Genomic DNA, 16,144 nt, shown 5'->3' with positions numbered 1-16,144 from the left:
TTACGTTGTTTTCTTTGTTAAATAGTTTGTCGAGGTGTAGAACTAATTATTGAACAAAGAAATATGGTGGTTCTCAACATTTTTAGGTACCGAGAGAATTCATCACTAATTTGATTGTATGAGTTTGTTATATGGTAATGGGTCTTGTTGTGCTTTGAACTTCAAGAGCATCAATTACAGGGTATGTTATGAGATCTATGTATGTAAAAAGATCAGTCGCATAATTGATTGTTGGATGTAATCCAGTATCAGTTATAGGGTATGTTATGAGATCCGTGTATGTAGAAAGGTGAGTTGCATAATTGATTGTTGGATATAGTCCATTATCCAGATTTTCCTTCAGGGGATTTAGAAGTGTCAATTATACAAAGTACATCAAAGATGGTCAAAGGTGGTTATGTCTTAATTGAGTGAATGGGAAGATCTAAGATTGTGGTGGTTACGTTTTTTGTAATACTCTTTGAAATCATGTAGACTATATGTAATTTATGTTTCTTGTAATACTTTTTGTAATTATGTAAATGTAAGCATTAAAGGGGGACTTGGAAATAATGCTTACATTAGTTAATAGGTAGATTAGTTTATTGGTTTTGTCTAGACATTTTCTCAACAAACGATTTTTTGTTTGGAATTTGTTGGATTTCTTAAACACTATTATGTGGCTTGTAATTTGGTTTTGAATGCAATAAAACGAATAGTTTTGATAGCAATTTGTCTCCTATGTCTGTTCCTCAAATTTTTATGTTCTATAAGGAGGCAGACTTTCATTCCTGCCATATGTCTCTGGGTCTGGGGCGCAGTTAACCTATTTTCTTACATCAAGGAAAATGAGCTCGTAACCAAGCAAAAACAATTTTAGAGCATACTTTAGGCCCAATGAGGGTAGGTTGTTTCTCTTGCCAAATGTCTCTGGATTTTGAGTGGTTAACCTATTTTATTACTTTTAAGGAAAAAAAGTTCTTAACCGAGCAAAAACTATTTTAAAACATACTCCACCCGAGTAAAAAAGATTGAATTTTTTTGTTTGTAAAAAAATTATATTATTTAAATTAATCAAGTACCTATCATATAGCGATTAAGATTAAATTTTCCTTTATTTTAAAGGATCTATCATTAAAAAAAATATTTGAATAAAAAACAAATTTTAAAATCGCTTTTAATCTATAAGGTTAACTGGGGAATTTAGCATTAATAATATGGGGAATTAAGTGCGTTCTTCACAAATATTTAGATGGTTGAAAGAAACATGCAACCTCTACAGATATTTGGTAATTTGGAGTTGTTTGACCATTGGATGTTGAAGAGAGTTTGGGTTAGTACTTTGAGTATTTTTCAATTTGGAGTTTTTGACCATTGGATATTAGAGAGAGTTTGGGTGACTCCTTTTTTTATTCTGGGATCCAAATGCACAGGAGGATGACGGTATATCATGGCTTTTACTACCCATAATGATGGCACCGAGATTTCCAGTTTTCTGGTGATGGACGCGCAATCTCCGACCCTTGAAATCGTGGCCTCCGTTGAGCTCACTACCAAAGTTCCATACAACTTCCATGGCCTCTTCGTTAGTGATGCTGACCTAGACTAATTCCTAGCTCACATCTAGATTAATTTTCTGTCACATCTACATGGACTCAAAAACCAAAAGAAAACATTCATTTTAACTTCACCATACAACACCAAACTTCGCGACATTATTTTAAAACTTAATTATTACAGTTGGAAAACTCGGTTCATTTAACATATGGTTAGAAACGATTAATATCGCAATCTTGTGAAAATGGATAATTGAATTGATATACGGATCTGGTACTCACCCGGTGAATTTTTCGTAGACCTTATTAATTTAATATTATTGTTTTATGATGTGGGTGGCCCTCATTAACTATGAGGCACACCTCCAGATGCACCACGATTATCGATGCCACTCCACAATCGTTTGATGGGGAAAGAGCTAACAAGTCTGCTATCGGGCCTTTAATGCAGCTAAGAGTGGCCTCACCATACATACCGCAAGGGCTAACCAGCCATATATTGAGTCATAAATACCCTTGCCATTTATGTATGTGGTGCATGTCAGTGGGATGGTATACATAACTCCGGTGGGTGACCTCGCGTTTCCGGTGACATACGCGGGACCCACCAACGAGGGCCCGCCCGCCCCGTCTCGTTTTTGACTCCGGCGGCCAGCATGTGTTTCCGATGGAGTATGCGGAGGAGTAGTCGGAGAATGTGTTTCAGGCCGCGTGGGGACGAGCATTGAAGCAGATAATTAATTACGTACATTTCTCCGCAGTCCGTCGTTTTACTCGCTGCTCCCAACCCCAATCATGAAGCCGCGCGATTCACCGATTTGAATTTGAATTGATTTATCGCGCCAATTTCATTTTCATTTGCAGTCAATATCCGAGGATTGAATCGTGGAGTTTGGGTTGTTTTGTTACAGTGTTGTGGAATCGAGTTTGTTTGAGGTTAAGGAATGGGATGCAATGGACAAAACCTTTATGGGGCACCAGGGCTCTTCTTCCTCAATCACTTTGGATGGGTATGAAGGGTAATTCCCCATGGATATTTCTACGCGGTTATGGATTGCTTCTGCGAGAAGACATGGAGCCACACTCCGCAGTACAAGATCGGATACTGCCAGCAGTGTCCAGAGAAGGTGTCATGGCCCATGGAATTAGGGCAACGGCCCTCTCCATACTTCAACGCTGGAATGTTTGTTTTTGAGCCGAGTCAGCTGACATTCGACTGCCTTTTGGAAACTCTGATGGCTACTGTGCCAACGCCCTTCGCAGAACAGGTCTGGATCTGTTCTCATTTCAGTGAGGATCATGCACATTTTTGTTTGGTTTACCAGATCTAATTTTGACTAAATTGTGGTATATGTTTTGTAGGATTTCTTGAATATGTATTTTGAGAAGATATACAAGCCCATTCCTCTGGTGTACAATCTGGTTCTAGCCATGATTTGGCGGCATCCCAAGAACGTGGACTTGGACACTGTCAAAGTTGTTCACTACTGTGCTGCTGTAAGCTTTCTTTTCACTGCAAATTTGGGTTCGATAGAAACAATATGATTTATATATGAAAGACGAGATAGGTGTTCTGAGCGTACAGGGTTATATTAATGGATGAATGTGGATGTGCAGGGATCGAAGCCGTGGAGGTACAGTGGGGAGGAGGAAAATATGGAGAGGGAAGATATAAAGACGCTGGTGCAGAAATGGTGGGACATATACAATGACCCCTCGTTGGATCACTCGGGATCATGCGACATAATTCCAGATCCAATTTCAGAGTTGGATGGAAAATCAAATGATCTGCAACGAGTGGCTGCTAATTCATTCTTTGCTGCTGCGACGGCAACAAATCCCAACTTAATGCCTGCACCGCCTGCAGCTTAAGAGATTTCAAATTTGCAGAAGTCGCCTGTAGCATAAGATATTTATGGATGTATATTTTAAATGCTTTGTGTGTAATTTGGTTGAAGCCCACATTGGCAAGGAATCTACAGAGATTTTTTCAGGTTTTTTCCTGAGAAGGCCTTAGCACTTCCACTGTGCAATCCACCTTCTAGTCTGTCCCATACATTGTCGCTTAACTTATAAGAAAGTAGTCGACAATGTCTACAAAATCATTTGAATTTTTATATGAGAAGGAATAAATTTACGTGAGAGGTAATCCTTTTGATCAAGATATTTATGTGGATTTGTAATATTATTTAGTATTCTTATTATTAAAACGACGGGGCCAATCGGTTAAAACAAGTGATAAAATTTATTTATGTGGATTTGTAATATTATTTAGTATTCTTATTATTAAAACGACGGGGCCAATCTGTTAAAACAAGTGATAAAATTTGAGATTTTTTTTTTAATTGTATATTTAAAATGCAAATAAAATAGTCCAATTTCATTCTTGTCAATTCAATTAGGAAATATTTTGAAATTTATAATTGAGTTACCCTCAAGTCAAAGTTAGTAAAGTCGGACTTAAAGGGAAGCCAATAATTAAACCTGCTGATTTTGAAAGTTCTGCTAATTTTGTAAGCCTCTCCATGAATTGTTTTTTATTTTTAAATTAGTGGTTTGTTTGGTACATTTCACTGTTTTAAAATTTTATTTGAGGTATAAAAAGCTAACAATTAGTTGTTTTTTATTTTATTCTAAAATAGGTGGCTTATTTATATATATATATATATATATTGGGAAATAAAAAACTAACTATCATATTTAATTTAATTTTTAATTATGTTTTGTGGAGATGATAAAGTGGATTCATAGTAAATTATAAAATTATTTTATGTAAATGATATTATTTTAATTATAAAAATAAAATTAATAAAAATTATTACTATTATTATTTAATAGTTTGTTTTATTTTTTATTTTTAAATTGTAGATAAACATTTGTATTTATTTTATTTTAATTTTTCAAAAATTTTAAATAATAATTGATTAATTTTGTATTAGTAAATAGTTTTAGTAAAAATGAACTATACGTTTATAAGTGATGTTATAAGGAATTTTTAATTATAAGTTACTTTATAAGGAAATTTTAATTAAAATTTAAATATCTAATTTAAATTTAATCTAATAAATGTAATTGATCAAGAGGACTCTTTTAAGTGATGTGATTGAGAGGATTGGAAGGTTCAATATTGATGCAACCCCATAGCGATCACTGAAGAAACCTAGACCATCTCAAAAAGGTCCCCCAAAATGGCTCACCAAAACACTTGAAAGTATTCATTTTGATGAGGTCGAAAAGAGAGGAACCATATTAGGTATTTAAATTTTAATTAGAAATTAGTTATCATATTATATATTGATTGAACATGCTTAGATTTTATTAGCATTTTTTGATGAGTAAGGTTTCATTATGTTAAATATATATTGGCTTCATTGGCTTGTTATATTTGGCTTGATTCTCATAGATATCATAGTTACGTTTGAAGAGCTACGTGATAATTCCAGTGCATCAATGAATTTATATTTTTGCATAGCCATAGATTTCAGTATCATTTTTTATTTTTTATTATTATATGCGAGCTGTTGTTTGAAAATTAGCCTAATTGATAAAAGTAATCAAGGCAGTGAGAGTGCCATTCACCAATTTTCTAAGAGAAGAAGGCCCCAACCTCTTGAAAATTGTCTTTTTACCTTAAACCTTTCAAACACCATAGTTCTTTGCTTTCATTTACTTCTCTTCTAGAATAGAATGATGATTCAAGTACATGCTAGTTAAAGAGATGAGTAGAAGACTATGAGCAACCACTCATCTTCACTCTCATAGATGAGGAAGGTTGTAGTGCATTCTCATCCCTATAACTAGTATTGGCTCTATATTAACTAAGTTGAGTAAAAGATTGTCAGAATGTCCACTTGCCTCCACCAAGAAGGAAGGCCCTAGTGCATTAGTTATCCTTTTTGATTGAAAACCCCTTTGATCATTTTCCCATCATTTGAGTGAAAACTTGGAATTTTTGAGATGATTGCATAGAGAAGTTGGATTTGTGTGAGAGATCATAGTATATGCCTAGTTTGAAGTATTCTTAAATCAAGTAAGAGTGATTTCATTACAAGCTTGTGTGAATATGTTAAGAGTTTTGTTTCATGATTCTTGAATTGAGTTGTTAGTTTTGATTTAGAAGTGACAAATAATCTAACTTAACTCATATTACATACTTTAGTGTGCTTCAAAGTTTACAAACACTAAATTGATATAAAATCATGTCGACTCACAAACACCCCTTCAAATTAGGGCGGGGGGGGGGGGGGGGCGGGGGAAATGTTATACACCTAATCCTTTGGGATTGGTTAGATAACTTGTAAATATGTAAATAAAAGGAAATATGAGTAGTTATAAAAGGAATCGACCTTGGAAGATGAAATAAAGGGTCACTCTTGTATGTTATATAAGTCTATTTTCATCAATGCAATATCAATATGATTCATGACTCATATTCCTTGGCTCGACAAATTGAAACACGAAAAACCATATAATTCTTCTCTTGAATCAGAAATCGTTGATCTTAGATGAGTCATTGTGATTTGGCTAAGCAAAGGCAGAATGATGTTCATTCCATGGCTCCACCCTCATCTTCTATATTGGATTATTTAATTATGTCAATTTAAGCTTGTCAAATCATTGACATAATAGCCCCAATAAATATGGTAGAGTCTAAATGATATTCATGGTAGAAAACACAAGTTTTTTGGCCTTATTAATCAACTTTTGTTATAAATTTTAAAGTCTTAAATTTTCTCCCTTGTAACAGGTGCACAATGGCAAAACCTCCCCTCCCGCTTTGCTGATGTGTTAATGCGTCAAATTTAAAGCATCGACATGAAAAACATCTAGCAGACGATCAGTTGGTTGGTCACCTCATAGGTGTGGCTAGATATGCAATCTAAGTTATGGAAGAATGTTAAGTATCGATTTGGTACACTATTGAACGAATTAAGTTTATGTCAGATGGTGGAAGCATAGATCTGATGAATGCCAATATGATGGAACCCAATAATTATTTGAACACAGTGATTCATTTCTTATGGGAAGAAAAAATTATGAGAATTCCTGGCTATGGGTTTGATGGAACACTAAAACATCATACCCATAGCTATGGGTTTAATGCTTTGCATGCAGAGCATTAAATGGGGATGCTACATTATGCTTGGAGGTGGTTATGCTTTGGATGCTACATTTTACTATATAACCCCTTTTATACCCCCAAACATATACACCCATCGATGCCCTATATCACTCCCCAATACCTATAGACCCCTTAATTCTCTACATCACCCTCCAATATCTATACACCCCTCGATACCCTACATCAACCTCTAATATCTATACACCCCTTGATACCCTACATCACCCCCCAATACCATTATGTTGACTTTATTTTTCGCAATTTTAAATGTCCCTTTAATAAGGTATTGCTCCACAATATGAATCGCTCCAAGTAAAAATACCCCTTATTTTTACTAGAGATGCTCTTTTATTCTGCCAATACCAATAACCACCCCGCCTCCTCTCCCCCCCCAACACCCCCCAAACCCAACACCCTACACCCCCTTCCCAATACTTACAATTCATTGACTTTATTTTCACAATTTTAAATGCTCCTTTATGGATGAATGTAATAAGATATTGATCCACAGAGGGAAGCCCTCTTAGAAGGCGAGCGATCAAAGTCCTTAAAAAGATCCATTTTCGTATTTAAATAAGATGTAATAGTTTCATGATGCATTTTTGTTCCACTAATGGAGCAATAGCTACAACCCCCTTGAGGAGGAAAGTCCTCTATATATATCTTCAACTTTATCACTCAAGAAAGAAGTGGATTCCCCAATAATTTACCTCATTTTGACTAAAGCTAATATCTAAATCCAATTCATTTAGACAAAATTATCTCTTTGATTTTGATTTGGTTTCTTTTTTTCCTAATAAAAAATTATCTAAAACATAGCATCAAGCAAATTATAAATATCCTAAAAAATATCATTTGTTACACTTAAATGTTATGTTCTCATAATCCAAAGAATATCTTTAAAAAAAAAAAAAACATATAACTATATTTTATACCAATTACGATTATCTCCAACTTTACATATATTTTCACATAAAAAACAATACCCTTGTTATATTAAATTTAATTAATTTAAGAAAAAAAATGAAGTCCTCACCACATATTCCTAATTGATTGTAAAAAAATATCAAACTCGCACAATCATTTGTTATACTCTATAATGAATTTCCAAATTCCCATCTTGCCAAATTTTGTGGCACTGTCCTTCTCAGTCATAATCTATTTTGAAGTTGCTAAATTGATTTATAGAAGCAATATGGACTGACCATGCAATGATGTCCTGTCAAAGGTACATTGAAGAATTAAGAGCAATAGAAGATAGTCTCATCCTTATCATTGATGAAGCTTCTGAGGGTTATCTCACGGAGAATACAAAGGATAGACTTGTTCAGCTGGAATCTAGAAAAAAAAAAAAAATTGTATGAACAAGAAGCTACTTGGAGACTTAAGAGTAGTATTGTTTGGCTTATGGCAAGAGATGACAATACAAAAAAAATTCATAATGTTGCAAAAGGCAAGAAATCTACAAATACTATATGGGAACTGCATGACCTAGAAGGTAATAGAGCCTCTTTGTTTGAAGATCTTGCAAATATGGGAAAGTCTCATTTTGAATCCTTGTTTAAATAACCTCGATAAGCAATGATAACAGAAGTTGTGTGATTGCCTTCTTTTTTCCTAGTTTTTCAAATAATGTAAAGAATGCGCCTATAATGGAGGAAATGACATCTGAAGAATTAAAAGAGGTGTTCTCAATTTTTCAAAAGGACAAGAGTCTTGGTCTTGACAAGTGGTGAGTGAAAATTTTCATTGCTTTTTATGAACTAATTGGAGATGATATTCTTTGTGTTGTGGAAAAATTATGAACTACAGGGTTGGTTCTATATTCATTTAATAGTACTTTTATCGCTTAAATTCCAAAAGTAGAACCCTACTACTTTTGACGAGTTTCAACACATATCTCTATGTGATTGTGTATATAAGGTCATTGCCCATCATTTAAAGCCAATCTTATCTAAAGCGATATCAAAAGAGTAGTTTAGCTTCCTTGAAGGGTGTCAGATCCATGAAGCTATTGGAGTAGCCGAGGAAGGACTACATAGTCTAAAATTAAGGAATATCAAAGGTGCAATTCTAAAGATTTACCTTTCAAAAGTATATGATCGAGTAAGTTGGATCTATATTTGTCTCTTACTTACACATCTGGGGTTTAGTATTCCAATTGTAAACTGGATTATGAGCTACATAACCTTTATTTCCTTCATTGTTCTGATAAATTGATCAACCCATGATCAACCTCACCTTTCTTTCATGCTCAAAGAGGTCTTTCGGCAAGTTTGATGTCAATTATCACCTCTTCTATTTTTATTGGTCACTAAAGGATTAAGTCAAATTCTTGGGAGGCTAAAAGAAGTGGTTCTTTGAAAGGATTATTGTTGGCATTGTGATGCATGTGTTGTACTTGATGGCAACCCTCTCATAGACGAACATCTCACTTATATATGCCAAAGAAGCAGTTATCGGGAGGAATCGGGCCTATATAACCCTTGGATGCATGGTTTAACTCTATCGGGAGTTGTTCGGGCGATCAAATCCCATATATGCATTCATTAATACTATCGGGAGGTGTTTGGGCACTTAAAACCATCTATATATATATATATATATATATATATATATATATTACATAATAATCAATAGCATGTATGCATTGGATCCGACGGCATATCGCTTTTGGTTTATAATAATATTGCATCCGCAGTATATCGCAATGCATAAAGGGTTGCCCACCCCAATCCTCCGATTGCGATAAGAGGTGGCGGACCCGATGGAAGCATTAAAGGCAACATATATTAACATCGCATTCGTGGTAATCCATTGCGATAACATATGGACCCGATGGCATTTCAAATGTGGTTTATAATAATATCGCATTCGCAGAATGTCACAATGTATATAGGGTCGTCCACCCCAATCCTCCGATTGCGATAAGAGGTGGCGGACTCGATGGAAGCTTTAAAGGGATTTTATAATAACATCGCATCCGCGGTGATCGCACAGTTTATAAAAGCCTTCCACTTCAAATTTCCGATAGCGATGAAAACAGCGGACCCGATATATATATAAAGGCTGGTTAATGGGCATGTCGCATCCGATCCATCGGATCGGACGTCAGGAATAGGCCATGATATGGGCATGCGCTGGTAGCGATGAGAAGCGGACCCGATATAGTATTATTATGGGTTCATTCAGTTTAAAGTCCGCCTTTTTTTGTTTGGACCGTTTCATCGTTTTCTCGCTTAAGCCTTTTTCTTAAGAGATCGGTCAAAACAGTTGCGCCACAGGATTTCGAATCCTCTGGTTTCGACTCATGGTTTTATCAAAATCATGACTATATAAGAAGAAAAGAGATCCTTTGGCAACGCATTGATTATGAATTGAAGATCTTAAGGGAGAATTGATTGGCATTCTTGTGATCGATTAAGGAGCAATTACTGATCAAGGAGAATGCGCGTAGAACAGAGCAAAGGATCGCACGCTTGAAGTTCAGACATTTCTTTGAGAGAAATCGCATTGCTTCAGGTGTATTGCAGTTCAGGTTCTGGGTGCGCATATTGGGTTTGTCTTGTGCCTAGCCTCCGGGTGCACTGTTATATGTATATCTTCTGCATTGTGTTCTGATTTCGGCATAAACAACCTCTGTTTTAATGGGTGACCAGATCGAGCATTTATTTATATTTTGATATAGTGGTTGGGTTGGCGCTTGGGTGATTTTGAAAGATATGTTGTATAAAGAAAATATATATTGATCTAATGCCTGGGTAATTCTGAAGATTTGTTTATACTTGATGACCATTTGATCTTCTTGGTTCCAGTCTGAAAATTAATGAAACGTGGTCCTTGAACGAAGTAGGGGGTTGTAGCTCCTTCCAGGAGAGACTGGAAAACGAGAGAGGGTTGTAGCCCTCTGCAGGTTGCAGCCTGCGTACTGGTAAAGGACTGCACCAGTAAAAATTCATTGTAAAAGAAATTCTATTTGAAAGAAGACAGAGACATATTGCAGCAGGTGGTTTTCACCCACATTGGGTTTCCACCTTATATCAGGTGTTCCGTTGTGTGACATTTGTTTTTAACTGTTCTTGTTCATCATTTTATGGTACTGACATACAAGTTAATTATCAATTTTGGAAGAATAATTTAAAGCATAAATCTGGATAATTTATTGAAAAGAAATTAATAATACTGATTCACCCCCCCCTCTTAGTATTATTTCCAACAATTATGTGTATTTTTTGGGCTTCTCACTTCAAATTTACTATTTGTAGATAACATTCTCATCTTTTGTGATGTTACAAGAAGATATTCTACAACCATCAAATATGCACTTGCTCTTTTGAAGTTGTTAAAGGTATTAAGATTAACATAACAAAATCTACTTTATCTATTTGTGGGTTGAATGTTGAAGATATGGATTTTTATCAAGGTATGTTTCCCTTTGTCACAGATGAGATTGTTGTGGGATTGAAATATTTTGGATTTAAGTTAAAAACTAACTCATATAAATTTGCAGAAGGATTTTGGTTAATAGAAAAAATTGAAAAAAGGCTTAAAAATTGGAGCTTAAGATGGCTTTCTAGAGCTGGAAGACTTTTTCTTATTAAATCAGTCCTTGAGGCAATATTAGTTTCTTGGATGTGGCTTTCCTGGATTCCAAAAGGCATATTAAACAAGATAAAATAAACGTTGTAATCTTTTATGGTCAGGTTTATCAGATCAATCTATTCTTCCATGGGTAATCCAGATAATAATAGTTGCTCCTAAAGATTTTGGAGGTTAGGGTTTAAAGGACTTACATTTTTTTTCAAAAGCTTTAGCAACTAAAGTTGGTTGGAAATTACTAAAAACTCACTCTCATTGGACGAAAGTGGTGTATATCTAATATATACACCCTATGCAGTGAGAGGACTAGATTTGCTTACCCAATAAATTGAAAAGCAATGTTTTTATCATTTGGAAAGTTGTTCTCTCGTAATTTTTATTGATTGATTCAAGCCTAGCTTGGAAAGTGGGTGATGGATCACATTTAAAGGTTGATCAATCCTTGGATTGGAATTCATATTGATCACAGACTTCTTGAACATTTGATTGAATATCTACATGGTAATGACCTCGCTTACTTGAGTCAAATTGTAGATCTAGCACAAACAAATCTATGGAATCGAGCTTGGGTTTTGAAAGATCATTTAGGCATACCCATGCATCTTCATCATTTCTAGATTAGATACATTGGCAGTTTACCTGCAACACATCTCATATTAGCTCAAGAGGAGGATGAGTTGGTTTGGTCCCATGATTCCTAAGGGGTTTATACGCTAAAATTTGGATATGCTTTTCTTATATCTGATAGATTGTAGGATGTTCATGAGGACTGGTGGGAACTTTTATGGAAAATTAAAGTTCCCAACTTGGGAGAATTTAACAAGGAGATGTTTTCAAGGCCCAAACAAATGTGTCCTATGCAAAGTTGATGATTCAAGAATCTCTCAATCATTTATTCTTACTGTGTCCTTATTTTAAAGGTGTTTGGAAATATGTTATGAAAAAGTTCATATTTGCAGGTATTTGGTTAGGTGAAGAGTTAATGGAGGTATGTATTCAGTGGACTCATTGAGGGAGAACAAATTGTATCAAGTATTGCCTCTTTTAATAGTTTGGGGAGTTTGGCTTGCAAGAAATAGAGCTATCTTTGAAGATGACATCTTTCCATTGAAGTTTTTACGACACAAATTTTAGTTGTTTATGACCTTCTCTTGAAGGACCAAAGAGATAATAACAATAGAATCCTAAATCCAACAGTCGTTGATAGATCTCATCCTTGGGAATTCTTTGATGGGACTTCGCAAGGAGACACTTTTGGATGTGGGGGAGGATTTGTATTACATATTTTGGAAACTCATTTATTTTCTCTAAAAATGGGTTTGGGAGCAAGTTCCAACAAACTATGCACAACTCTTATCCTCAAAATTGTTGTTTATGTTTACAATTGAGAATAGAGTAGATAGTCTTTCTAAAAAAAATTATGATTGGATTTTGGGACCTCATAGATCAAAAAACAACAACAAAATGATCAGCTCTATCAATTTTATCATAAACCATTCATTAATAAAACTGATTAAATATAACAATTTTCTTTAAGTTCACATACTTCAACAACATTTTGTAAGACTTTTTAGTATATCTCCATTTATTCATACTTATCTCATATAACAATTACACGTACCAACATTGTTTTGATATTTATATTTAGTTTTATTATAGTTATTTTGGAAAACGATGACTATATAACCCCTCTTTCTAGAATCCTAATAAATCATCATATTTAAATGCATATATATATATATATATATATATTATATATATAAAATTACACCTTTTTCCTACCCAAAAAAACTATATAACATTGCTGATGACTAATGATGAAAGATACCAGTGAAGTTTGGCTTTTATTAGCCATGAGGGTTTACTAAATTTTATAATAATTCATAATTACGTCACATTGCATGCGTGTAAATATTTTCATATCGATGCAGAATTAAATGAAAATTAAATATTTTTTGAATTACAGAAAACGAAAGAGTAACCATGTACGTCCAGTCATACAAATGTCAATTTGTATATTTAAAATATTAAATAAATTCGATTAATTTACAACCAATAACTGTAAGCGCAACAGCAATATCCTCATCTTTGAGGACATACAGTATGATCTTCTGTATGATATACAAATTGTCCCCGTCTATGTCGGTGGATTAAAATATACATATATAAATATCTTATGCTACAGGGCTTTTGCAAATTTGAAATCTCTTAGCTGCAGGCGGTGCAGCCATTAAGTTGGGATTTGTTGCCGTCGCAGAAGCAAAGAATGAATTAGCAGCCACTCGTTGCAGATCATTTGATTTTCCATCCAACCCTGAAATTGGATCTGGAATTATGTCGCATGATCCCGAGTGATCCAACGATGGGTCATTGTATATGTCCCACCATTTCTGCACCAGCGTCTTTATATCTTCCCTCTCCATATTTTCCTCCTCCCCATTGTACCTCCACGGCTTCGATCCCTGCACATCCACATTCATCCATTAATATAACCCTGTACGCTCAGAACACCTATCTCGTCTTTCATATATAAATCATATTGTTTCTATCGAACCCAAATTTGCAGTGAAAAGAAAGCTTACAGCAGCACAGTAGTGAACAACTTTGACAGTGTCCAAGTCCACGTTCTCGGGATGCCGCCACATCATGGCTAGAACCAGATTGTACACCAGAGGAATGGGCTTGTATATCTTCTCAAAATACATATTCAAGAAATCCTACAAAACATATACCACAATTTAGTCAAAATTAGATCTGGTAAACCAAACAAAAATGTGCATGATCCTCACTGAAATGAGAACAGATCCAGACCTGTTCTGCGAAGGGTGTTGGCACAGTAGCCATCAGAGTTTCCAAAAGGCAGTCGAATGTCAGCTGACTCGGCTCAAAAACAAACATTCCAGCGTTGAAGTATGGAGAGGGCCGTTGCCCTAATTCCACGGGCCATGACACCTTCTCTGGACACTGCTGGCAGTATCCGATCTTGTACTGCGGAGTGTGGCTCCATGTCTTCTCGCAGAAGCAATCCATAACCGCGTAGAAATATCCATGGGGAATTACCCTTCATACCCATCCAAAGTGATTGAGGAAGAAGAGCCCTGGTGCCCATAAAGGTTTTGTCCATTGCATCCCATTCCTTAACCTCAAACAAACTCGATTCCACAACACTGTAACAAAACAACCCAAACTCCACGATTCAATCCTCGGATATTGACTGCAAATGAAAATGAAATTGGCGCGATAAATCAATTCAAATTCAAATCGGTGAATCGCGCGGCTTCATGATTGGGGTTGGGAGCAGCGAGTAAAACGACGGACTGCGGAGAAATGTACGTAATTAATTATCTGCTTCAATGCTCATCCCCACGCGGCCTGAAACACATTCTCCGAATACTCCTCCGCATACTCCACCGGAAACACATGCTGGCCGCCGGAGTCAAAAACGAGATGGGGCGGGCGGGCCTCGTTGGTCGGTCCCGCTTATGTCACCGGAAACGCGAGGTCGCCCGCCGGAGTTATGTATGCCATCCCACTGACATGCACCACATACATAGATGGCAAGGGCATTTATGACTCAATATATGGCTGGTTAGCCCTTGCCCCATACATACATGCCCATGCCATCCATTGTTTCTCCCGGAGCTTGAGACAATTTTTTCTGGGAATGGGTGACCCACCACCTCCGAGCTGGCACCCGTTGTGCTGGCGCATTTTCAAACCAACGCCCATGCATTTTCAAATGATCCCTCGCACCAAACATTCATTTGCTCCATTCGCGCTCCCGGAACAGGTCCTCTGCAACCCTCTCAAGCATTCGTTTCTCCTGCTCACGGTGCTGGCTCACCTCGCAGGTCCGCTCACGGTGTTGAATCCTTGCTCTCACAGTGTTGAAGTCCTTGTGGCTTCTGTTGCTTAGACTGTGGCCCACAAACAAATGTCCAACTTGGAACCCTCTATTTCCTTTGTTAATGAAAGTGACAAGCTTGGACTGACGTTCACACACAAGTCAGATACAACAACAAAAACTGAGATATACTAGATCAATAGCAGTAACATGCTTGCATTCTTGCGAGCAGATTTTGATTGCAGAACCATATATTTCCTTCAATTATAACTTGGATGCTTGCTCTTATAACCTAGACGCTGCAGTGATAGCACAAAACATGCATGCTTTATTGATAGTAACATCGATGCATGCTATGATAACCTAGATGCCATGGTAATAGCACAAAGTATGCAATGTTTTATGATCTGCAATTAGTAATTTGGTACAGAGTTCAAAATTATATCCCTTTATTTCAGAATCCAGATTCTAACCTGCGTTGATGTAAAGTTTTTACGTCCAGAATATTTTCTGTTTATATAATTTCATTGGTGCATATATGGATCTGATGCACTCTTATACATGGTAGACTACACATTATTTACATATATGTGATGCTTACAATTTAAGGGAAAATAATGTTAAGCATGAGTTTTGGCAGGGAAAGGGCGAATCCTGGTGGTCATGAAAATAAGAATTTTTTGGAGTGAAATTTGCCATAAAATATTTGAAAATAGATGTTTTTTCTTTTTAGCTATTTTTCTTCTGGGATTGAAGATAACAAGTTGTGCAAAACTATGCTGTCTCAGTAATCCCTTCTGCAAATGGTTATTTTATCTCAATAATCCCTTCTGCCAGTGTATGTTGTCTCAGTAGTCCCTTGTGCAAATGGTGATGTTGTCTCAATAGTCCCTCTGCAAATGCAAGACAGAAAGCTTCCGAGTACTGGTGGCAGCTTTCATAATGCGTTATTTCATAGAAACAACCTTACCTTCTGCAAATGCAAGACAAAAAGCTTCCGAGAATTGGAGGCATCATCTCATAATGTGTATTTCAATAGCAACA

General features: G+C 35.9%; 1 protein-coding gene and 2 pseudogenes across 2 annotated transcripts; 2 read left to right on the top strand and 1 right to left on the bottom strand.

Annotated features, from left to right (window-relative positions):
- Nucleotides 1–16,144, top strand: part of LOC149255834 (putative carotenoid cleavage dioxygenase 4, chloroplastic) — a 103,871-nt pseudogene that overhangs the window by 39,081 nt on the left and 48,646 nt on the right.
- On the top strand, nucleotides 2,574–3,432 carry LOC149255836 (galactinol synthase 2-like). Its single transcript, XM_089457315.1, has 3 exons — nucleotides 2,574–2,803; nucleotides 2,898–3,032; nucleotides 3,153–3,432. The coding sequence occupies exons 1-3, from the start codon at nucleotides 2,585–2,587 to the stop codon at nucleotides 3,405–3,407; spliced, it is 609 nt and encodes a 202-aa protein (XP_089313441.1). The 5' UTR covers nucleotides 2,574–2,584; the 3' UTR covers nucleotides 3,408–3,432.
- On the bottom strand, nucleotides 13,431–14,076 carry LOC149255835 (galactinol synthase 4 pseudogene; annotated as a pseudogene). The gene is made up of 2 exons (XR_016267301.1): nucleotides 13,839–14,076; nucleotides 13,431–13,718 (listed from the first exon to the last, which is right to left on the bottom strand). The product of XR_016267301.1 is annotated as a galactinol synthase 4 pseudogene (transcript).

Source organism: Pinus tabuliformis, chromosome 7, assembly GCF_031772625.1.
Source record: "Pinus tabuliformis cultivar Carrire ecotype Pingquan chromosome 7, CPIR1, whole genome shotgun sequence".
Lineage (NCBI taxonomy): Eukaryota > Viridiplantae > Streptophyta > Pinopsida > Pinales > Pinaceae > Pinus > Pinus tabuliformis.
Note: the sequence above shows the minus strand (reverse complement) of the source record. Positions and strands in the feature narration are given on the sequence as shown.

What these genes read in the sequence shown, in the direction of transcription:
- LOC149255836 (XM_089457315.1), top strand. Translation starts at nt 2,585, where the DNA reads ATGGATTGCTTCTGCGAGAAGACATGGAGCCACACTCCGCAGTACAAG. An exon ending in CAACGCCCTTCGCAGAACAG is followed by an intron (nt 2,804 to 2,897) that starts GTCTGGATCTGT and finishes TATGTTTTGTAG; the next exon opens with GATTTCTTGAATATGTATTT. An exon ending in TTGTTCACTACTGTGCTGCT is followed by an intron (nt 3,033 to 3,152) that starts GTAAGCTTTCTT and finishes GTGGATGTGCAG; the next exon opens with GGATCGAAGCCGTGGAGGTA.